This window comes from Theropithecus gelada, chromosome 1 (genome assembly GCF_003255815.1).
Source record: "Theropithecus gelada isolate Dixy chromosome 1, Tgel_1.0, whole genome shotgun sequence".
In the NCBI taxonomy this organism is placed as follows: domain Eukaryota; kingdom Metazoa; phylum Chordata; class Mammalia; order Primates; family Cercopithecidae; genus Theropithecus; species Theropithecus gelada.
Window position 1 is genome coordinate 67,985,007 of NC_037668.1, and position 24,236 is coordinate 68,009,242.

At 42.7% G+C, this 24,236-nt stretch overlaps 1 protein-coding gene across 1 annotated transcript in view; it reads left to right on the forward strand.

Moving 5' to 3' along the window:
• ZMPSTE24 (zinc metallopeptidase STE24) overlaps positions 1-24,236 on the forward strand; it is a 47,460-nt gene that overhangs the window by 16,990 nt on the left and 6,234 nt on the right. Inside the window, exons 7-8 of the mRNA XM_025402499.1 lie at positions 7,225-7,409; positions 22,325-22,429. Of these exons, the coding sequence (XP_025258284.1) occupies positions 7,225-7,409; positions 22,325-22,429 (290 nt within the window). The remainder of the gene's footprint in view (positions 1-7,224; positions 7,410-22,324; positions 22,430-24,236) is intronic.

Here is a 24,236-nt window from a genome sequence, read left to right on the forward strand (position 1 = left end):
AGCCTGGGTGACAGAGCAAGACTCTGTCTCAAAAAAAAGAACAGTATTTGGCCAGGTGTGGTGGCTCACACCTGTAATTCCAGAACTTTGAGAAGCTGAGGCAGGTGGATTACCTGAGGTCAAGAGTTCGAGACCAGCCTGGCCAACATGGTGAAACCCTATCTCTACTAAAAATACAAAAATTATCCAGGCATGGTGGTGCACACCTGTAGTTCCAGCTACTTGGGAGGCTGAGGCAGGAGGATCGCTTGAATCTGGGAGATGGAGGTTGCAGTGAGCCGAGATCACACCACTGCACTCCAGCCTGGGCAAAAGAGTGAGACCCTGTCTCAAAAATAAAAAACAAACAAACAAAAAAAAACCAGAAACAATATTTGATATCTCACAAAGTCTGCGGGAAAATTAAGTTTACGAAGTTCAGAAAATGGGCTGTTACATAGGAAGGCTAGGAACGTATGATCATATTGCGGAGCCTATCTGGTGAGGACACTGCTGTGGCTACTTCAGAACACTGGATTCAGCCACTAGCACCTGCAGAATTAATTCCTCACTGCTTTGCTTTTTTGTGTAATTAGCTAACTATTCAGAGTCCCTAAGGGGTGCATCTGATTGACTAAGCCAGGGCATGGGGCTAGCTGCTCGGAGTGCTGGAGAAACAAATATCTGGTCTTTTAGATTTCTCAAATGAGAAGCAGCCTCTCACGTGGTGTGACACTCCCTAAACTCTGAAAGGAGATTCTAATTTTGGACAGGAAAAAAGACTACACACAAGAATACAAACAACAAATAGGTCTATAGACATCACTGTGGAGATGTCAAATAGGTAGCTGTATGTATGAGTCTGGAGTTTTAGGGTGAGGTCAGCACTAAAAATACAGATTTGGAAGTATCTGGCACATAGATGGTGTTTAATGCCATCAATGAGGGCACTTACAAGAAGGGGACCAGGGTCAGAGTCAGCAGAGAAACAGCCAGGAGGGAGGATAAGGAGGAGAAGCCCTTGAGGTGGGAAGAAAACCAGAAGAAACTGGTGTCTCAACAGCCGGGAGAAGATTGTGTTTTAAGGAGAAAGTGGTCAACTATGTTAAATGCTGCTAAGAGGTTGATTAAGAGGAAGCATTTTAAAGAAAAAATGGCAATGCCTTACATTTTTGTAGAATGTTTTGATTTTTGGAGTTCTCAAATACATTACTTCATACCTCAAGTGATATCATTAATCCATTCAGTAAATAAGCATCATTGAATATACAGTCATACATCGCTTAATGATGGCAATATGTTCTGAGAAATGCATCATTAGGCTTTTCATTGTCATGCAAACACCAAGAGTATACTCATGCAAACCTAGATGGTATTACCTACTGCACACCTAGGTTGTATGCTATAGCCTCTTGCTTCTAGACTACAAACCTATCTAGCATGTTACTGTACTGAATACTGTAGGCAATTTTAGCATGATTATTAGCATTTGTGTATCTAAACATAGAAAAGATAGTGTGCTCTGCTACAACATTACGGTGGCTATGAGGTCACTAGGTGATAGGAATTTTTCAGCTTCATTATAATTTTGTGGGACCACTGTCCTGTATGTAGTCTGTGGACCGAAATGTTATTATGTGGTATGTGACTGTATACTACATGCCAGGCACAGCGATATAAAAAGCTTATGTTACAGTACAGGGATTCTTTTTTGTTTTTGAGATGGAGTTTTGCTCTGTCACCCAGGCTGGAGTGCAGTGGTGCGATCTTGGCTCACTGCAAGCTCTGCCTCCCGGGTTCAGGCCATTCTCCTGCCTCAGCCTCCCGAGTAACTGGGACTACAGGCACCCACCACCACGCCCGGCTAATTTTTTGTATTTTCAGTAGAGACGGGGTTTCACTGTGTCAGCCAGGATGGTCTCGATCTCCTGACCTCGTGATCTACCCGCGTCGGCCTCCCAAAGTGCTGGGATTACAGGCGTGAGCCACCGCACCTGGCCAGTACAGGGTTACTTAAACTTTAGTAAGTATAAAAGTCCCTCGAGAGTTTGTTAAAAGACAGATTCCTTGAAGGGGTGGCCTGCCCCTCCACACCTGTGGGCGTTTCTCGTTAGGTGGAACAAGAGACTTGAGAAAAGAAGTGAGACACAGAGACAAAGTATAGAGAAAGAAAAAGTGGGCCCCGGGGACCGCCGCTGAGCATACAGAGGACCCACGCCAGCACCGGTCTCTGAGTTCCCTCAGTATTTATTGATTTTACCATCTTAGAAAAAGGGAAGTGGCAGGATAATAGGATCATCGTAGGGAGAAGGTCAGCAGTAAGACATATGAATAAAGATCTCTGTGACATGAATAAGTTTAAGGAAAAGTGCTGTGACTTGATATACATATGTAAACACCTCCATAAACCTTTTTTATTTTTATTTTATTTTTTTTTTGAGACGGAGTCTCGCTGTGTCTCCCAGGCTGGAGTGCAGTGGCGCGATCTCGGCTCACTGCAAGCTCCGCCCCCCAGGTTCACGCCATTCTCCCGCCTCAGCCTCCCAAGTAGCTGGGACTACAGGCGCCCCCTACCGCGCCCGGCTAGTTTTTTTTTGTATTTTTAGTAGAGACGGGGTTTCACCATGTTAGCCAGGATAGTCTCGATCTCCTGACCTTGTGATCCACCCGCCTCGGCCTCCCAAAGTGCTGGGATTACAGGCTTGAGCCACCGCGCCCGGCCCATAAACCTTTTTAGTGCATAAAGAGCAGCATTGCCGGTAGCACGGCCCACCTTCAGCCCTAAGGCGGTTTTCTCCTTTCTCAGTAAACAGAACATACAGTCGGGTTTTACACCGAGATGTTCCATTGCCCAGGAACAGGCAGGAGACAGATGCTTTTCTCTATCTCAACTGCCAAGAGGCCTTCTTTGCTCTTATACTAATCCTCCTCAGCACAGACCCTTCATGGGTGTCAGACTGGGGGACGATCAGGTCTTTCCCTTCCCACGAGGCCATATTTCAGACTATCACATGGGGAGAAACCTTGGACAACACCTAGCTTTCCTAGGCAGAGATCCCTGGGTCCTTGAGATTAAGAGAATGGTGATGACTTTTCACAAGCATACTGCCTTCAGGCACTTGTTTAACAAAGCACACCCTGCACAGCCCCAAATCCTTTAAACCTTGAGTCACCACAGCACATGTCTCTTGCAAGGACAAGGTTGGGGGTAGGGTCACAGATTAACAGCATCTTAAATACAGAACAAAATTGAGTCTCTTATATCTACTTCTTTCTGTATAGACACAGTAACAATCTGATCTCTTTCTTTTCCCCACAATTCCTGGGCTTCATTCCCAGAGATTCTGACTTAGTAGGTGTTTCCAGTATCTACTTCTAACAAGTAGCCCTAGGTGATTTTGGTGTATTCCTTGGACCACACTTTGAGATACTTGGACTGGTGGGAGATAGTAAGACATTAATTTACTTTTGTTTGTGTGCATACAATCTGCTTACTTTCATAAATAACTTCAGATAGCATTTAAGAAATTTTTTAAATTAATTTAAAAATTTAGGATTAGGGCCAAGCATGGTAGCTCACGCCTGTAATCCTAGTACTTTGGGAGGCCAAGGTGGGCAGATCACCTGAGGTCAGGAGTTGAAGACCAGCCTGGCCAACGTGATGAAACCCCGTCTCTAGTAAAAATACAAAAATTAGCTGGGTGTGGTGGCGTGTGCATGGAATCCCAGCTACCCAGGAGGCTGAGGCAAGAGAATCGCTGGAACCCGGGAGGCAGAGGCTGCAGTGAGTAGAGATCATGCCACTACCAGCCTGGGTGACAGAGTGAGACTCCGTTTCAGAAAAAAAAAAAAAAAAATTTAAGATCAGAAAAGACAGAAATGAGATAGAAGAATGGGACTTCAAAGGGTAACACAGACAAAATAAACAAACATGTTTGGCTCTTCCTGGCAATCAAACCGAAAAGAAATGTAATAATGCAATAAATAAATAATAGCTTCTATTTGTCAAAGTTTTACTACTAAACATACTGCCAAGTACTTTTCATTAGATATATGAGTAGATAGAAAATTCATGTTTTTTGTGAGAGACTTCAGATTCTCAAGAGAAATAAACATTTATCATTTCTTTTTTGAAAAAAGTATATAAATAATTGTAGTAGTATAGAGATAAGACAGCATACTAATTGCTTCACTTAGAATCTCTCATGTAATCCATAATCTAACCTAATAAGGTAGATAATAGCCTCGCTTCATAAATAGGAAACTAAAGCTTAAAGAAATGAAGAAAGTTTTCTAAATTTACATAACTAATACATGGCAGAGCCAAGATTTGAACCCAGAGTCTATGCTCTTAATCACTATACTCAACTCACTGCACATTGTAGAACATTTGGAAGTCAAAGAAGTATATAAAGAAGAAAATAAAAATCAGCCATAGTTCAGGTACTGTTAAAAATGTAGGTATGGGCTGGCTGTGGTGATTCACACCTGTAATCCCAGCACTTTGGGATTCCGAGGCAGGAGAATTGCTTGAGCCCAGGAGTTAGAGACCAGCCTGGGCAACGTAGCAAGACCCTGTCTCTACAAAAAATTAGCCGGGCATGGTGGTATGTATCTGTAGTCCTAGCTACCCAGGAGGCTGAGGCAGGAGGATTGATTGAGCTCAGGAGGTCAAGGCTGCAGTGAGCCATGATTATGCCATTGTATTATAGTCTGGGCGACAGAGAGAGACCCTGTCTCAAAAGCAAAAAAGGTATGTCTTCTTCCAGTCTTTATAAAAATTGCTTTAATTATAGAAGTAGGTATGCTTATTTTAAAAGTCTTGGGGAAAAAAAGGAAACAAAAATCCATAATTCTAGAATTTAGTGATAAACATTTCAGTATTTTGGTATGTTTCCTAATAGGCATGGGCTTATGCTTTTCTATTAATATTTATTAGATCGGTGCAAAAGTAATTGCGGTTTTAGACCATGAATTTTATAACTAGGCTTAAACACATCTTTATTAATCAAAAGAGGAACCATTACAATCAACGCATTTGTGCCAACAAGAAATAAGTTTGTTTATTCCTGTAGGGTAAAACTCTGTGCTTCGGGATTTGGCAAACTTTTGGAAAGCATTTTCTGCATCCAGCTAGTTGTGGAAACGTTTTCTCTTTAAAAAGTTGTCGAGATGCTTGAAGAAGTGGTAGTCAGTTGGCAAGAGGTCAGATGAATATGGCAGATCAGGCAAAACTTCATAGCCCAATTTGTTCAACTTTTGAAGCATTGGTTTTGCGATGTGCAGTTGGGTGTTGTCTTGGAGAAGAATTGGGCCCTTTCTGTTGACCAATGCTGGTTGCAGGCATTGCAGTTTTCTGTGCATCTCATCGATTTGCTGTGCGTACTTCTCAAATGTAATGGTTTTGCCAGGATTCAGAAAGCTATAGTGGATCAGACTGGCAGCAGACCACCAAACAGTGACCATGACCGTTTTTTGGTGCAAGTTTGGATTTGGGAAGTGCTTTGGAGCTTCTTCTGGGTCCACCCACTGAGCTGGTCATCGCCCGTTGTTGTATAAAATCCGTGTTTCGTCTCACATCACAGTCTGATAGAGAAATGGTTTGTTGTATAAAGTAAGAGAAGATGACACTTCAAAACAATGATTTATTTTTATTTTTATTTTTGCTCAGCTGATGAGGCACCCACTTATCAGGCTTTTTCACCTTTCCAGTTTGCTTCAAATGCCAAACGACCGTAGAATGGTCGACATTGAGTTCTTCGGCAACTTCTTGTGTAGTTGTAAGGGGATCAGCTTCGATGATTGCTCTCCATTGGTCGTTGTCATCTTCTGATGGCCTACCACTACGCTCCTCATCTTCAAGGCTCTCGTCTCCTTTGCAAACTTCTTGAACCACCACCGTGCTGTACGTTCGTTAGCAGTTCCTGGGCCAAATGCGTTGTTGATGTTGCGAGTTGTCTCTACTGCTTTATGACCCATTTTGAACTCAAATAAGAAAATTGCTTGAATTTGCTTTTTTTTTTTTTTTTTTTTTTTTTTTTTTTTTTTTTTTTGAGACGGAGTCTCGCTCTGTCGCCCAGGCTGGAGTGCAGTGGCCGGATCTCAGCTCACTGCAAGCTCCGCCTCCCGGGTTCACGCCATTCTCCGGCCTCAGCCTCCCGGGTAGCTGGGACTACAGGCGCCCGCCACCTCACCCGGCTAGTTTTTTGTATTTCTTAATAGAGACGGGGTTTCACCGTGTTAGCCAGGATGGTCTCGATCTCCTGACCTCGTGATCCGCCCGTCTCGGCCTCCCAAAGTGCTGGGATTACAGGCTTGAGCCACCGCGCCCGGCCTTGCTTTTTTTTTTTTTTTTTTTTTTTGTGAGAGAGTCTCCTTCTGCTGCCCAGGCTGGCGTGCAGCGGCGACATCTCTGCTCACTGCAATCTCTGTCTCCTGGGTTCAAGCAATTTTCATACCTCAGCCCCACGTGTAGCTGGGATTACTGGCATGCGCCACCTTTTTGTATTTTTGGTAGAGACAGGGTTTCACCATGTTGGCCAGGCTGGTCACGAACTCCTGACTATAAGTGATCCGCCTGCCTCAGCCTCCCAAAGTGCTGGGATTACAGGTATGAGCCACAGTATCCGGCTGAATTTGCTTTTTGTCTAATATCATTTCCCTTATCTAAAATAAATATAAAATAAACAGCAAGTAATAAATCATTAGCAAAAAACAAAACGAGAAATGTGCATTAAAATGACATATAACATAACCATATTTAAGAATGTATTCCAATATCAAACAGCAAATTTCAACAATGCAAAAATCGCAATTACGTTTGCACCCATCTAATACATGTACACTTTTTCTTGACAATAATGGAACCTTATATATATGAAGTTTTGTATGCTTCATAATATATTGGTGAGCTTTTTCTTGTTAAAATTCTTTGGAAGTATAATTTTTTTTCTGGCTGCTTAAAATTCTATTTCATAGTTTTACTATAATTGAATCATTCCATAACTGTTGGATGTTTAGGCTTTACTTATTTACTTATTGCTATAAAGCTGTGATGAGCACATTTATTGGCAAAAAAACAGACACTCTCCACTTCTGGTGGTGAATTATATTGATATGGTTTTTCTTCTATTAAACGATTTAAAAATGTTAATGTCCTTTCCAGTAATTCAATTTCTAGGAGTCTCTCCAAAGGACCCCAAACTTTTTAATTATATTCCATGCTTTGAACTGTCTTTTCCTTAGGATCTAAACGCTCTTCCCACAGCAATGCTTATTTTTATGGCTTCTTCAAGAACAAGCGAATAGTTTTGTTTGACACTCTACTAGAAGAGTACTCTGTACTAAACAAAGACATCCAGGAGGATTCTGGCATGGAACCCCGCAATGAGGAAGAAGGGAACAGTGAAGAAATAAAAGCTAAAGTTAAAGTGAGTTCTTTTTTCCTAAGACACTCTACCTTAGTTTTTATACACAGTTCCTGTGACAACTCAAAATAACATCAGTTTCTATGCAGTGAGTGTTGAATTCAGGGAGACTATCAAATAAAAAACCATGGCTCCTTTATAGTTCTGGTATTTAGGAGAGTTTACCACTATTATTACATGCTAACTACCTTGCAAGCTTTTAAAGAATGTAGAGATTAAAATTGGAAGCTCTTTTTTTTTTTTTTTTTTTTTTTTTTTTTGAGACTGAGTCTGGCTCTGTCGCCCAGGCTGGAGTGCAGTGGCCGGATCTCAGCTCACTGCAAGCTCCGCCTCCCGGGTTTACGCCATTCTCCTGCCTCAGCCTCCCAAGTAGCTGGGACCACAGGCGCCCGCCACTTCGCCCGGCTAGTTTTTTGTATTTTTTAGTAGAGGCGGGGTTTCACCGTGTTAGCCAGGATGGTCTCGATCTCCTGACCTCGTGATCCACCCGTCTCGGCCTCCCAAAGTGCTGAGATTACAGGCTTGAGCCACCGCGCCCGGCCAATTGGAAGCTCTTGTAAGAAAATTCATATGATTATAAGCTGTCTTTAAAACAGTAACTTGGGGGGGGCGGTGTGTGTGTGTATAAAATTTCTGATGTGTTTATGATCAAAGAATTCCCAAAAGCAAGATAAAGAGAAGATAAACATCTAATTTTTAGCTTTATTAAGACAGTAATTATAGGCTTTGGCAATGGAGAGACTTGGATTTGAATCCTGGTTCTGTCATTTAGTAGCTTTGTATCCTTGGATACATTATGTAATTTAGTCTGTTTTATTTGTTTAACACACATTTATGAAATGTATACTCTGTGCTGAGATACTTTGCTTGGCACTAGGTACACAAAAATCAAAAGGAATACCTTCTTCTTAAGCTTACAGTCCAAAGGGGAGCTAGTCATGCAATCACAGTACAATACGTTAATTGCTACTGTCAAGCTTTAGACCCTAGATATAGTGGGAGCACAAGAAAAGATGTTTCTCAAATCTGACCTGAGAGTCTGAGAAAGCTGCTTCTGAATCCTTTTCCTGGATAAGACTGACTGATATTGATTAGCAGAATTTAAAATATCAAGACTAAATGGGGGAGAGGGGACAATGATAAGAAACAATACAAACTGTCAGAAACGGTCATCAGTATTTGTATGTGTGATGGAATGTGCCATTGCCTTTGGTGTCATACAGAGATGATTTTAGATCCCTGTTCACTCACCATCTGTGTAACTCTGTGCAAGTAAGTTAAGCTTTCATTTATCTATGTATTTATTTATTCTGAGATGAGGTCTCATTATGTTTCCCAGGCTTGTCGAACTCCTGGCCTCAAGTTACCCGCCTGCCTCGGCCTCCCAAAGTGCTGGGATTATAGGCGTGTGCCACTGCACCCGGCCAAGCTTTCTAAATATTTGATTTCTTAACTGAAAGATGAGGCCAATAGGGTTTCTCAAGCTCCACACTATTTTTTGGGGACAGATAATGTTTTTGTTGTGGGAGGCATCTTGCGCATCATAGGATGTTTAGCAGCATCCCCGGTCTCTCGCCTAGGGGCCATTTCCCCCCTACAACCTCCAAAAATTGTGACAATGTCTCAGAATATTGCCAGATGTCCCCTAAAGGTTCGGGTGGGGTCAGGTCTCCCCTGGTTGAGAAATACACGGCTAAAGATGCCTACATTTTAGGATTTTGAAGATTAAATGAAATAATATGTGTGAAATACCTTGTACTGTCTATCAAAATGTAGAGAGTACCAGAAAATGATTAGCATCTGAGCATCTGTTTTGACCCTAAAAACAGGTTCTAGTAAAGTACCTAGCCTATTATAAATATGTAGAGGAAATAAAATTCTGTGAAGGGATTAGAAGACATCTTAAGGTCATCTTATAGATAGGAAAACTGAAGTCCAGAAAGAATAACCCAGTGATAGCACTAGAGAATCATGCAAGTTTAGAAAGTTAATCTGCTTATGGTCGGGCGCTGTGGCTCATACCTGTAATCCCAGCACTTTGGAAGGCCAAAACAGGTGGACCACTTGATGTCAGGAGTTAGAGACCAGCCTAGCCCACATGGTGAAACCCCATCTCCACTAAAAATACAAAAATTAGCCGGGCATCGCGTGCCTGTAGTCCCAGCTACTCCAGAGGCTGAGGTGGGAGAATCGCTTGAACCCAGGAGGCAGAGGCTGCAGTGAGCTGAGATTGTGCCACTGCACTCCAGCCTGGGTGACAGAGTGAGACCCTGTCTCAAAAAAAAGAAAGTTAACCTGCTTAAGAGGCATCTTAAGCATTGTCTAAACCTGGTAATGTTAAGTAATGTCTAAACCTAGACATTAGCTAATGGTGCACTGATTACAAGCAAAGTACAGAGATAACAGACGTTTAATGTCTATGAGAATAGTTTTCTTTGGCTACAAAAACAATTGAGTGGTCCTTTGAAGTATGTTGAATGGGATTTGACTTATTTTGCTGGCTGCTTTAGAGGCCCGCAGCTGGGTGTGGTGGCTCACACCTGTAATCCCAGCACTTTGGGAGGCTGGGGTTAGAGGATTGCTGGAGCCCAGGAGTTTGAGACCATCCTGAGCAACATGGTGAGACTTCATCTTCTCAAAAAATAAAAAAATAGCTGGGCGTGGTGATGCCCACCTGTAGTTCCAGCCACTCGGGAGGCTGAGATGGGAGAATCACTGGAGTTCAGGAGGTTAAGGCTGCGGTGAGCTGTGTTTGCTCCACTGCACTTCAATCTGGGCAACAGAGCGAGACCATGTCTTCAAAACAAACAAAAAGAGCCTGCTTTGCTTCATTGGTTAACTACAAATATTTTACTGTCTAAATACATATTACATGACAAGATACAACAGACATAGTTTTACCCTAAAGAACCTACAGTAGAGGAGACAAATAGCCTAGAGTTTAAGGCAGGGCATGGTAAATGTCATGAGTAGCAGCTGATACAGTGTGGCTTTCAGAAATGGAGATATTGATGCAGATTCTAATGGTCAGCAAGTTTCTTAGAAGTGAGGCTATTTGAAGTAGGTAGAAGTTTGACTTGGGGCTGGGGTTTTTCAGGTTGAAGGCTAGGAATAAATAGAGATAAAGTTCACAATGCCTGTTCTGAAACTAATGATTAAATGGATTCTTGTAGATGGGGATAGGAAGGTAGGCCAGGACCAGTTTTTTGAATACTTTTTCCTGAAGCCATCAAGTGATTGTTTCCAGTGGCCTGGAAAGTTTAATTTGGGTAGAGGCCAAAGCTTATTTTAGGAAGATTCAAATCTGATGACAGAATATAGAATAGAGCAAAGATTGGAGGCAAGGAGACTTCTAGGAGTCTACTGCATTAAGATGACCAAGATAAGCGTGAGATAATGAGGGCCTGCGCCAGAATGAGAGGTCCAAGTAAGTGCAAGAGTCATAATAAAGGATGGATTGAAAGTACAGTCATGCTCCACATAATGACATTTCAGTCAATAATGGACCGAATATGCTACCATAATATTATAATACCATGTTTGTAACCATACTTGTCCTAAGGTTACATATGCTTAGATACACACTTACTCACTATTGTGTTACAGTTGCCTACAGTATTCAGTGTGGTAACATGATAGGTGTTTGTGTAAGTGTACACTATGATGTTTGCACAACAAAATCACCTAACAACACACTTACCAAAACATATCCCCATCATCAAATGATGCATGACTGTACTTAGAGATTGATATTATGGGAAGTGAAGGAGAAGGTCAAAGATTGACTCAACAAGCCGGGTGCGGTGGCTCACGCCTGTAATCCCAGCACTTTGAGAGGCTGAGGCAGGTGGATCACCTGAGGTCAGGAGTTTGAGACCAGCCTGGCCAACATGGTGAAACCCCATCTCTACTAAAAATACAAAAATTAGCCAGGCATGGTGGTGGGCACCTGTAATCCCAGCTACTTGGGAAGCTGAGGCAGGAGAATCACTTGAACCTGGGAGGCAGAGGTTGCAGTGAGCTGAGATTGTGCCATTGCACTCCAGCCTAGGCAACAAGAGTGAAACTTCGTCTCAAAAAAAAGACTCAACAGTTATTACTTTATTGCTTTTTGGCACATGTACCACTGGTGAGATCATGTTAGGTATATCAACATTTTAAATTTGATTAGTTTTATATCTATTAATGTATATTAGGGGGAAAAATGAAACTAGTGTATCAAACTCATGATTTCATACAAATGTATTGTCACTTAGGATAAGGCTAGTTTTAAAAAGTGGATTGGTTTAAAGAAATAAGTAAATAATTACATGGAGGGTACACAGATGTGGTGGAAGTTTAGGAAGCAGATTTATTCAGCACTTGCTACTGAATGCCTACTATGTACAATGCAGTAAGGGATGCAAAGATGGTGTTAGCCCGGATGGTACAGAGAACATGAAGCTTTTCATTTTTAACAGAAATTTAAAGAAAAAAACTAAAGGTACCTGAAATCCCACCCCTTAGAGATAACTAACATTTTGATGAGTGTGTCCATAATGGCTATTACATTTTAAAAGATAACTGGGAAACCTGGCTGGAATTTTACCCTTCAGAAGACAAATAGAAGAATTGAAACAACCTGTCTCAAAAGCAATTTAAGGCCAGGCACAGTGCCTCACGCCTGTAATCCCAGCATTTTGGGAGGCCAGTGTGAGAGGATTGCTTGAGGCCAGGAGTTTGGGCAACATAGCAAGACCCCTATCTGTACAGAAAATTTAAAAATGCAAAATGTTCAAAAGCAATTTAAGAAAATAATTTTAAATATATATAAGCTGCCCTTTTGTAGAAGACAGCAAGTATTTCCCCAGTAAGTACTAGGGTTATATGAAAGTCTTCCCAGTTGATAAATATGATGGAAAGGATGCAGGCTCTGGAGAGGTGGATTTTACCCACTATTTAGTAGCAAGACATTTTAATTTCTTACCTCCTTTTCTTCATCTCTAAAATGAAGACCTTTCTTCCCATCTGCCCAACTTGGTGTTGTGAGGATCAAATGAGGTAGTGTATGAATTTTGTAAAAAGGAAAATGCTAAGAAAACTAATAGATGGGCAGTACCTATTTTTGTTCTCTTATGTGAAATTAGAGTGGGAAGAAAAGAAAATCGAGGGCTAAGAGTCTCTCATGAATAAGAAAGTCTCCTTTCTGTGGAAAGTGATCCACACTGTTTAAGCTGTAACCATTCCACGTCAGCATATCTTTGAGTGTGACCCTGATGCTGTTCTAAACAGCTTCCTAAATCCAGACATCAAACCAAGAGACGAGAGCATATCCTGAACAATAGAGAATTGGTTGTTTTATAAAATAAAGCATAATTCATATTGGAAAGCAGGTGACTGGTGAAAACAGAAGCCTAAGGACCATGTTACTTTGTGTAAAATAAGGCTATTAATACCTGCCTTATAGTAGTGAAGATTAATGAATTGTTTGTAAAATATCTGATACCTACAGTATCTGTACATAGGCAGTTAATAAATGGAAGCTGTTATCACTGTTATTATTAAACAAAAACATTAGCTATATTTTTGCTTATTACTAAAGTAGAAAAGTCGGCCTGGCACAGTGGCTTACCCCTGTAATCCCAGCACTTTGGGAGGCTGAGGCTGGTGGATCACCTTAGGTCAGGAGTTTGAGACCAGCCTGACCAACATGGTGAAACCCCATCTCTACTAAAATTACAAAATTAGCTGGGTGTGGTAACACATTTCTGTAGTCCTAGCTACTTGGGAGGCTGAGGCAGGAGAATCTCTTGAACCCGGGAGGCAGAGGTTGCAGTGAGCCAGGATTGTGCCATTCCACTCCAGTCTGGGCAACAAAAGTAAAAGTCTGTCTCAAAAAATAAATAAATAATAAAAGTAAAAATAAAAAAGTTAGAAAACATCAATAACAAAAATAATGATCCAACAAACCATAAACATCTTACTAGATATATTTCTAGTCTTCTAAAGTATAATTTTTTTTAACTGTTTTCCTTTTATTGAATATATGGATTGTTTCCAATTTTTTGCTGTTAAAAATGTTTCTGCAGGTTTTTGGATGTAATCCTTCAGTTGTAACTCTTAATTTTCCCTTTAGAGTAGTCTATAAATTGGTGCTTTAGTTTGTTACTCCTTCATGACCATTCCCTGAAGGTACAGGTAAGTGTGTGTCTCTTAGCTCTTTAAGGAACGAGGTTAGTTATGTGATGCGTTTCTCTACTAAATGTACTGTGACCCAAACTCTAAAATTTAAATAGGAAAGAGGTAATAAATGTTAATCATGTATTGCAAATCATTATAATTTATCCCTCTTTCTCATACAAGGGACCTAGCTTCTCTATATGTGGTCATTTTCCTTTAAAAAATGAGGAACTGGTGAAAGAGGGGGAAAGTGGTAGAATATCTAGATTCCAATAAATCTTGTCTGTGTTCTCATGAGGCTGCATTTTCTCAGCTGTGTGAAACAAAATCTATTCCAAGTTCATCCTTTTTTTTTTTTTTTTTTTTTGAGACGGAGTCTGGCTCTGTCGCCCAGGCTGGAGTGCTGTGGCCGGATCTCAGCTCACTGCAAGCTCCGCCTCCCGGGTTTACGCCATTCTCCTGCCTCAGCCTCCGGAGTAGCTGGGACTACAGGAGCCCGCCACCTCGCCCGGCTAGTTTTTTGTATTTTTTAGTAGAGACGGGGTTTCACCGTGTTAGCCAGGATGGTCTCGATCTCCCGACCTCGTGATCCGCCCGTCTCGGCCTCCCAAAGTGCTGGGATTACAAGCTTGAGCCACCGCGCCCGGCCTTTTTTTTTTTTTTTACGTAATTTGCTCTTTTCAGTAGCTGAAGCGTATTTCAAAATCTTTAGCCTGAACTTTCTGGGATATATGTTCTCTAACTGTTGCAGGGTACTGTATGTGTCCAATGGATCAAACTTGTTTATTATTTTATTCAAATATTTATATCTTTATTAATATTTTATTTGTTTGGTGTTTCCATTATTGATAGGGGTCTGTTACTATCCTTTATTATAGTAGATTTGTCAAGTTTTCTTTGCAATCTTTTTTTTTTTTTTTTTTTTTTTTGAGACGGAGTCTTGCTCAGTCACCCAGGCTGGAGTGCGGTGGCGCGATCTTGGCTCGCTGCAAGCTCCGCCTCCCGGGTTTACACCATTCTGCTGCCTCAGCCTCCCGAGTAGCTGGGACTACAGGCGCCCGCCACTACGCCCGGCTAGTTTTTTTGTATTTTTAGTAGAGACGGGGTTTCACCATGTTAGCCAGGGTGGTCTCGATCTCCTGACCTCGTGATCTGCCCGTCTTGGCCTCCCAAAGTGCTGGGATTACAGGCGTGAGCCACTGCGCCTGGCCTTCTTTGCAAATATTACAGTTTTGAAATAATATATTCTGAGGCCAGTGTATAGTTACATGCAAATTAAAAATTAATGTATCCTTCTGGTAAAGTGAAATTTTTATGATTGTGTTGTGGCCTTCCTAAATAATCCTTTTTGCCTTTACGTTGCCTTTAAGTTGGCTGGGCACAGTGGCTCACGCCTGTAATCCCAGCACTTTGGGAGGAGGAGGCGGGTGGATCACCTGAGGTCGGGAGTTCGAGACCCACCTGACCAATATGGAGAAATCCCATCTCTACTAAAAATACAAAATTAGCTGGGAGTGGTAGCGCATTCCTGTAATCCTAGCTACTCAGGAGGCTGAGGTAGGAGAATCGCTTGAACCCAGGAGGCAGAGGTTGCAGTGAGCTGAGATTGTGCAATTGCACTCCAGTCTAGGCAACAAGAGCTAAATTCTGTCTCAAAAAAAAAAAAAGTTGATTTTGTCTGATATTAATACAGATGTCCCAGCTTTCCTTCGGTTAGTGTTTGTTAGAGGTTATCTTTTTTATTTTTTATTTTATTATTATTATTTTTGAAACGGAGTCACACTGTCGCCCGGGCTGGAATGCAATGGCGTGACCTTGACTCACTGCAACCTCCGCCTCCCGGGTTCAAGTGATTCTCCTGCCTCGGCCTCCCGAGTAGCTGGGATTACAGGTGCCCACCACTAAGCCTGGCTAATTTTTTCTATTTTTGGTAGAGATGGAGTTTCACTATGTTGGCCAGGCTGGTCTCGAACTCCTGCCCTTGTGATCCGCCCACCTCAGCCTCCCAAAGTGCTGGGATTACAGGCATGAGCCACTGCACCCGGCCTCAGAGGTCATCTTTTTACTTAAAAAAAAAACATTTAGTGATGGCCGGGCACAGTGACTTATGCCTGTAATCCCAGCACTTTGGGAGGCTGAGGCGGGTGGATCACGAGATCAGGAGATCAAGACCATCCTGGCTAACACGGTGAAACTCCATCTGTACTAAAAATACAACAAATTAGTCAGGCATTGTGGCAGGCACCTGTAGTCCCAGCTACTCAGGAGGCTGAGGCAGGAGAATGGCATGAACCTGGGAGGCGGAGCTTGCAGTGAGCCGAGACCGCGCCACTGCACTCCAGCCTGGGCGACAGAGTGAGACTCCGTCTCAAAAAAAAAATTTAGATAAAATTCACATAAGATTCACCATCTTAACCATTTTAAAGCGTGTAATTCAGTGGCTTATAGTATATTCAAAAAGTTGTATAACCATCACTAAACCACTATCTAATTCATCCTTTTACTTTTAACCTTGGCCTTTTATTTTCAATGTCTCTTGTATATAGCATGTTAATAGATTTTATTATGGTTGTTTTTAAAGCTATACTGACGGTTACTATCTTTTTATTGACAGGTTTAGTTTATGTATGTTGTGATTAGTGACATATTTGGAATTATTTCTGCCATATTATTTTATGCCCTTTGTGTCTCTTTTCTGTCCTTTCTGTTCTCCACCCTTATCTTCTCCTCACCTCAACACAACATATACACCCTCCCACTTTTTTCTAAGAACTGATTGAAGGTTTTTAAAAAATTCTGCTTAGGTCATTATTCATCTTTGGATGTTCTAGTATTACTATTCTTTTAATGATTGCCGCTAAAACTTAAGCATGCCCACATATCTGAAGATCTTAAAATACATGATATCTTCACTATTTCCGGAACAATCCAGGGTCCTTAAATACTTTGAAACCATTATGCCTTTCATCTTTTATTTTAGTTTTATCCTGTTCATTGTTTATCCCCCAAATTGTCATTTTTTTTTTTTTTTGGTCTTATACAGTTATCATTTAGATTCGTCTATATGCTTATCTGTTTTTCTGCTTAACATTCCTTATTCACCTCACATCTTTTAGAAATCATTTTCCTTCTTTCAGAAGTATATACTTTAGGATTGTCTTTTTCTTTTTTTCTATGAGATGGAATCTCACTCTGTCACCAGGCTGGAGTGCAGTGGCGTGATCTCAACTCACTGCAACCTCTGCCTCCCGGGTTCAAGCGATTCTCCTGCCTCAGCCTCCCAAGTAGCTGGGACTACAGGCACAACTACAGGCGCACGCCACCATGCCCAGCTAATTTTTGTACTTAGTAGAAACGGGGTTTCATCATGTTGGCCAAGATGGTCTCGATCTCTTGACCTTATGATCCACCTGCCTTGGCCTCCCAAATTGCTGGCATTACAGGTGTGAGCCACTGCGCCCTGCCGTGCTTTAGGAATTTCTTTGGAAAATTCTGGTTTTGTTTTTATTTTGCTCTTATTCTTGGATATCAATGCAGAAATGACAGCTCTTTTATATTTAAAGATAATCATTCTGCCAGGTGCTTACACCTGTAATCTCAGTACTTTGGGAGGCCAAGGCTGGAGGGTCACTTGAGCTCAGGAGTTCAAGACTAGCCTGGGCAACATAGCGAGAACTTGTCTCTACTAAAAATAAAAATTAGCAAATTAGCTAGGTGTAGTGGTGTGTGCCTATAGTCCCAGTTATTCAGGAGGCTGAGGTGGGAGGATCTTTTGAGCCCAGGAGATCAAGGCTGCAGTGAGCTATGATCGTACCACTGCACTCCAGCTTGGACAACAGAACGAGACCCTGCCTCAAAAATAAATAAATAAATAAATAAGATAAAGATAGTGTTCTATTGTGTTCTGGATTTTTTTTTTTTTTTTTTTATACGGAGTTTCACTCTTGTCCCCCAGGCTGGAGTGCAATGGCGCTATCTCGGCTCACTGCAACCTTCGCCTCCCAGGTTCAAGGGATTCTCCTGCCTCAGCCTCCTGAGTAGCTGTGATTACAGGCGCCTGCCACCACGCCCAGCTAATTTTTGTATTTTTAGTAGGGATGGGGTTTCACCATGTTGGCCAGGCTGGTCTTGAACTCGTGACCTCAGGTGATCCACCTGCCTTGGCCTCCCAAAGTGCTGGGATTACAGGTGTGAGCCACCGGGCCCGGCCCATGTTCTGGATTTCTTTGTTGTTCCTGTTGAAAACATCTGGCTCTGAGCTTATTGTCTTCTTTTTTTATTATTATTATTTTTTTACATTTACAAATTAGGATGCATTTTTTTTCCCTTTTTTTGTGAGACAGTCTTGCTCTTGTTACCAGGCTGGAGTGCAATGGCACAATCATAGATCACTGTAGCCTTGAACTCCTGGGTTCAAGCCATCCTCCCATCTCAGCCTCTCAAGTAGCTGGGACTATAGGCGCACACCACTATGCCTGGCTAATTTTTAAAAAATTTTTTTGTAGAAACGGGGTCTCATTATGTTGCCCAGGCTGGTCCATGACTTTTTGTTTCTTAATTTATTCCTTTATTTTGGTAGAAAACATCCTCTAGTACCTTCCTGAGAAAGATTACATCGGTAAAGTTTTAAGTTTGTATGCTTAAAATGCCTTCATTTTTCTGTCATACTGGCTTGCTACTTAGACTGGGTATAGAGTTCTAGATTGGAAATACTTCTCCTTCAGGATTGTGAAGGCATCGTTTCATTGCCTGCTTGATTCCAACACTGCTGATGAAGTATCTGAAGTCATTCAGATTACTGATCCTAGCCAGGCATGGTGGCTCACGCCTGTAATCCCAGCACTTTGGGAGGCCAAGGCGGGCGGATAACTTGAGGCCAGGAGTTCGAGACCAGCCTGGCCAACATGATGAAACCCCCGTCTCTACAAAAAATATAAAAATTACCTGGGCATGATAGCTCACGCCTGTGATCCCAGTACTTGAGAGTCTGAGGCACAAGAATTGCTTGAACCTGGGAGGTGGAGGTTGCCGTGAACTGAGATCCCGTCACTGCATTCCAGCCTGGGTGGCAGAGTGAGACCCTGTCTTAAAAAAAAAAAAAAAGGCCAGGCGCGGTGGCTCAAGCCTGTAATCCCACCACTTTTGGGAGGCCAAGACGGGCGGATCACGAGGTCAGGAGATCGAGACCATCCTGGCTAACATGGTGAAACCCCGTCTCTACTAAAAAATACAAAAAACCAGCCGGGCGAGGTGGCAGGCGCCTGTAGTCCCAGACACTCAGGAGGCTGAGGCAGGAGAATGGCGTCAACCCAGGAAGCGGAGCTTGCAGTGAGCTGAGATCCCGCCACTGCACTTCAGCCTGGGCGACAGAGCGAGAGTCCGTCTCAAAAAAAAAAAAAAAAAAAAAAAATTTGCTTGCTGATCCTTTTTTTTTTTTTTTTTTTTTTTTTTGTTTTTTTTTGCTTTTCTGGAAGTTTGTTAGATCTTTCTCTGTTTCATTGTTCTAAAATTTCACATACCCTGATGGGGATCTGTTTTCTTCCACCGTGTTATATGCATCACACTGTTTTCATCCACTGTGATGTATGCATTAGGCTCTTTTATTCTGGAAATCGAGGTCTTGTGGTTATAAGAATTTTCTGGAATTATTTTGTTGATTTTTCTCCTCTCCATTTTTAAAATTTTGTCTTTTCAGGGCTCCTCTTACTCGAGTGCTGGAGTTCTTATACTGAACTCTCCTATCTTTTTAACCATCTTTTCCATTTTAAATATATCTCTTTCTACTTTCTAGAATTCCCTCATCATCTTCCAATTCTTTTTTTTTCTTTCTTTCTTTTTTTTTTCTTTGAGACGGAGTCTTGCTCTGTCGCCCAGGCTGGAGTGCAGTGGCACAATCTTGGCTCACTGCAAGCTCCACCTCCCGGGTTCATGCCATTCTCCTGCCTCAGCCTCCCATGTAGCTCGGACTACAGGCACCCGCCACCGCACCCGGCTAATTTTTTGTATTTTTAGTAGAGAGGGGGTTTCACCATGTTACCCAGGATGGTCTCGATCTCCTGACCTCGTGATCCTCCCATCTCGGCCTCCCAAAGTGCTGGGATTACAGGCGTGAGCCACTGCACCTGGCCTCATCTTCCAATTCTTTTATTGAACTTACTTTTTTTTTTTTTTTTGAGATGGAGTCTTGCCCTCTCACCCAGGCTGTAGTGTAATGGCACAATCTCAGCTAACTGCAACCTCTGCCTCCCGGGTTTAAGCAATTCTCCTGCCTCAGCCTCCTGAGTAGCTGTGATTACAGGTGCGCACCACCACGCCCAGCTAATTTTTTTTATTTTTTATTTTTGTATCTTTAGTAGAAACGGGGTTTCACCATGTTGGCCAGGCTGGTCTCGAACTCCTGATCTTGTGATACACCTGCCTCAGCCTCCCAGAGTGCTGGGATTGCAGGCATGAGTCACCATGCCCGGCCTTCAACTTGGATTTCTTTTTTTTTTTTTTTTTTTGAGACTGAGTCTGGCTCTGTCGCCCAGGCTGGAGTGCAGTGGCCAGATCTCAGCTCACTGCAAGCTCCGCCTCCCGGGTTTACGCCATTCTCCTGCCTCAGCCTCCCGAGTAGCTGGGACCACAGGCGCCCGCCACTTCGCCCGGCTAGTTTTTTGTATTTTTTAGTAGAGACGGGGTTTCACCGTGTTAGCCAGGATGGTCTCGATCTCCTGACCTCGTGATCCACCCGTCTCGGCCTCCCAAAGTGCTGGGATTACAGGCTTGAGCCACCGCGCCCGGCCTCAACTTGGATTTCTAAGAATTTTTTTATCTGAATTTTCCATGTTACAGCACTTTGTTATTTTTTCTTAGGTACAGTATCTTAATTTTCTAAACTTTCTCTTTATATAATTTGTTTATTTCATGTTGCTTTTTTTCTGGATCAGATCTTCCATGTTAACAACTTACCTCATATGTCTGGTAAATCCTTGGTTATTTGCTCCTTAGTAAGAGAATGGGACTAGGCCGGGCACAGTGGCTCATGCCTGTAATCCCAGCACTTTGGAAGGCTGAGGCGGGTGGATCCCCTGCGATCAGGAGTTCGAGACCAGACTGGCTCACATGGTGAAACCCCGTCTCTACTAAAAATACAAAAATTAGGCAGGCGTGGTGGTGCATGCCTGTAGTCCCAGCTACTCAGGCGGCTGAAGCACGAGAATCACTTGAACCCAGGAGGCGGAGGTTGCAGTGAACTGAGATCGTGCCATTGCACTCCAGCTTGGGCAACAAGAGTGAAACTCCGTCTCAAAAAAAAAAAAAAAAGGCCGGGCGCGGTGGCTCAAGCCTGTAATCCCAGCACTTTGGGAGGCCGAGACGGGCGGATCACGAGGTCAGGAGATCGAGACCAGCCTGGCTAACACGGTGAAACCCCGTCTCTACTAAAAAATACAAAAAACTAGCCGGGCGAGGTGGCGGGCGCCTGTAGTCCCAGCTACTCGGGAGGCTGAGGCAGGAGAATGGTCTAAACCCGGGAGGCGGAGCTTGCAGTGAGCTGAGATCCGGCCACTGCACCCCAGCCTGGGCGACAGAGCAAGACTCTGTCTCAAAAAAAAAAAAAAAAAAAAAAAAAAAAAAGAAATAACTATTGTTAACATTTGTATATACTTTGTCTACTTTTTATATTTGTATATTTTTATATACACATTCACATTGTTTCATAATTAGAATCATACCATATATTTTTAGTTTGTGTCTTTCTTCACCTAATCATTTTCCAATGTCAGAACATAATCCTTTTTTTATTTTCTTTTTTTGAGATGGAGCCTCACTTTTTCGCCCAGGTTGGAGTACAGTGGCGTGATCTTGGCTCACTACAGACTACGCCTCCCAGTTTCAAGCAGATCTCACGCCTCAGCCTCCTGAGTAGCTGGGATTACAGGCATGCACCACCACACATGGCTATTATTATTATTATTATTTGAGATGGAGTCTTGCTCTGTCGCCTAGGCTGGAGTGCAGTGGCGCGATCTCGGCTCACTGCAACCTCCACCTCCCAGGTTCAAGCAATTCTCCTGCCTCAGCCTCCAGAGCAGCTGCGATTATAGGCACCCGCCACCATACCCGGCTAATTTTTTGTATTTTAGTAGAGACAAGGTTTCACCATGTTGGTCAGTCTGGTCTTGAACTCCTGACCTCGTGATCCGCCCACCCTGACCTCTCAAAGTGCTGGGATTGCAGGCATGAGCCACCACGCCCAGCAACATTTTGTATTTTTAGTAGAGATGGGATTTTGCTATGTTGGCCAGCCCAGTCTAGAACCCCTGGCCTCAAGTTATCTGCCTGCCTCAGTCTCCCAAAGTGTTGGGACTGCAGGCGTGAGCCACTGTAATTGGCCCTAATCTTTGAAAACAGAATTTCTAATGGTTTTGTAATACAGTGTGACTGTCATATAACTTTATCATGATTTATTTAACTATTGTCCCATTGATAAAGATTTCTATTTCTTCCAGTTTTTTTTTTTTCCCTAATCTAAGTTAGTCTAGACTGTAAGCTTTATGTAGTCTGGAAATGTCCATCTTGTTCGTCATTCTGTCTTCAATGCTTAGCCCACTGTCTCATGTGGAGCAGTGGTTCAGGGAATGTTTTGTTAAGACAACAGTTTTGAACAAAACTGATTATTTCTTTAAGTTAAAATCTATGAAGGGCTATTACTGGGTTAAAAGATAAAACCTTTTAAAGGTTCTCAATAATTTATTTTTCTTTTTTTTTTTCTTCAGAATAAGAAACAAGGATGTAAAAATGAGGAGGTACTTGCTGTACTAGGCCATGAACTGGGGCACTGGAAGTTGGGACATACAGTCAAAAATATCATTATTAGCCAGGTAAGTGTGGAGTGACAATTATTTTTTTATGGCATGGTAGTCAAATTAGAACTATGGCAGGCATGAGAGGTCATATAAGAGAGGTCAAGACAGACACCACAGCCAGGCTACCTGGTTTCCCATCACAGCTCCCTGACTTACTACCGGTGTGACCTCAGCCAAGTTCCTTAACCTCTGCCTCTGTCTCCTCATTGAATGATAATACCTCATAGGACTGTTTAAGAATTAAGTGAGTTAATACATGTAGAGATTTTAGACTAGCACCTGGAATGTGGTGAGCACTGTATAAATTATTATTATCATCACCATCACCTCCAGAGTAAGAACTTGGAAGATCAAAAGGACAAGCCTAGATAAGTTGGACATTAAAATGCTTTTTTAAAATTAAATTAAAAATTTTTTTTGAGACGGAGTCTCGCTCTGTCACCCAGGCTGGAGTGCAGTGATGTGATCTCGGCTCACTGCAACCTCTGCCTCTCAGGTTCAAGTGATTCTCCTATCTCAGCCTCCTGAGTAGCTGGGACTACAAGCACCCACCACCATCCCTGGCTAATTTTTGTATTTTTAGTAGACATGGGGTTTCACCATGTTGGCCAGGCTGGTCTCGAACTCCTGACCTCAGGTGATGCACCCGCCTCAGCCTCCCAAAGTGCTGGGATTATAGGCGTGAACCACTGTGCCCACCCTAAAATGCTTTTTTTTTTTTTGAGATGGAGTTTCGCTCTTGTTGTCCAAGCTGGAGTGCAATGGCGCGATCTCAGCTCACTGCAGCCTCTGCCTCCCAGGTTCAAGCAATTCCCCTGCCTCAGCCTCCTGAGTAGCTGGGATTACAGGCACGCACCACCACACCGGACTAATTTTTTTTTTTTTTTTGTATTTTTAGTAGAAACGCGGTTTCTCCACATGAGCCAGGCTGGTCTCGAACTCCTGACCTCGGCTGATCTGCCCGCCTCAGCCTCCCAAAGTGCTGGGATTACAGGCGTGAGCCACCACGCCCAGTCTAAAACATTTTTTTCATTTAAAAGTTATTATTGCCAGGCATGGTGGCTCACGCCTGTAATCCCAGCACTTTGGGAGGCCAAGATGGTGGATCACTTGAGGTGAGGAGGTCGAGGCCAGCCTGGCCAACATGGTGAAGCCCCATCTCTACTAAGAATACAAAAATTAGCCAGGCGTGGTGGCACACCTGTAATCCCAGCTACTCGGGAGGCTGAGGCAGAATTGCTTCAACCCAGGAGGCAGAGGTTGCAGTGAGCTGAGATCATCCCAGTGCACTCCAGCCTGGGTGACAGAGCGAGACTCCTTCTCAAAAAAAAAAAAAAAAAGTTGTATATTCATTGGAAATTGCAGAAAATACAAAAATAAACCAATTCCAATAATGTTCCTCCTCTGGGTTCTAGAACCTCTAAACCAACAGATGTTTAGACTTTGGGTGAAAAAGCACTATATCATGTTGACTAGTTCTGAGCATATGTGGCCTTAACTGAATCTTCAGTGGGTTTTCAGACCTTTAAAAAGGCTGGCTGAGCCAGGCATAGTGGCTCATGCCTGTAATCCCAATACTTTGGAAGGTTGATGAGGGAGGATCACTTGAGGCCAGGAGTTTGAGACCAGCCTAGGCAACATAGCAAGACCCCTTCTCTCCAAAAGGTTAAAAAATTAGCTGGGCTTGGTGGTATGCACCTGTAGTCCCAGCTACTTGGGAGGCTGGGATGGGAGGATGGCTTGAGTCCAGGAGATCAAGGCTGTAGTGAGCCATGATCACACCACTGTACTTCCAGCCTGGGTGACAAGGAGACCCTGTCTC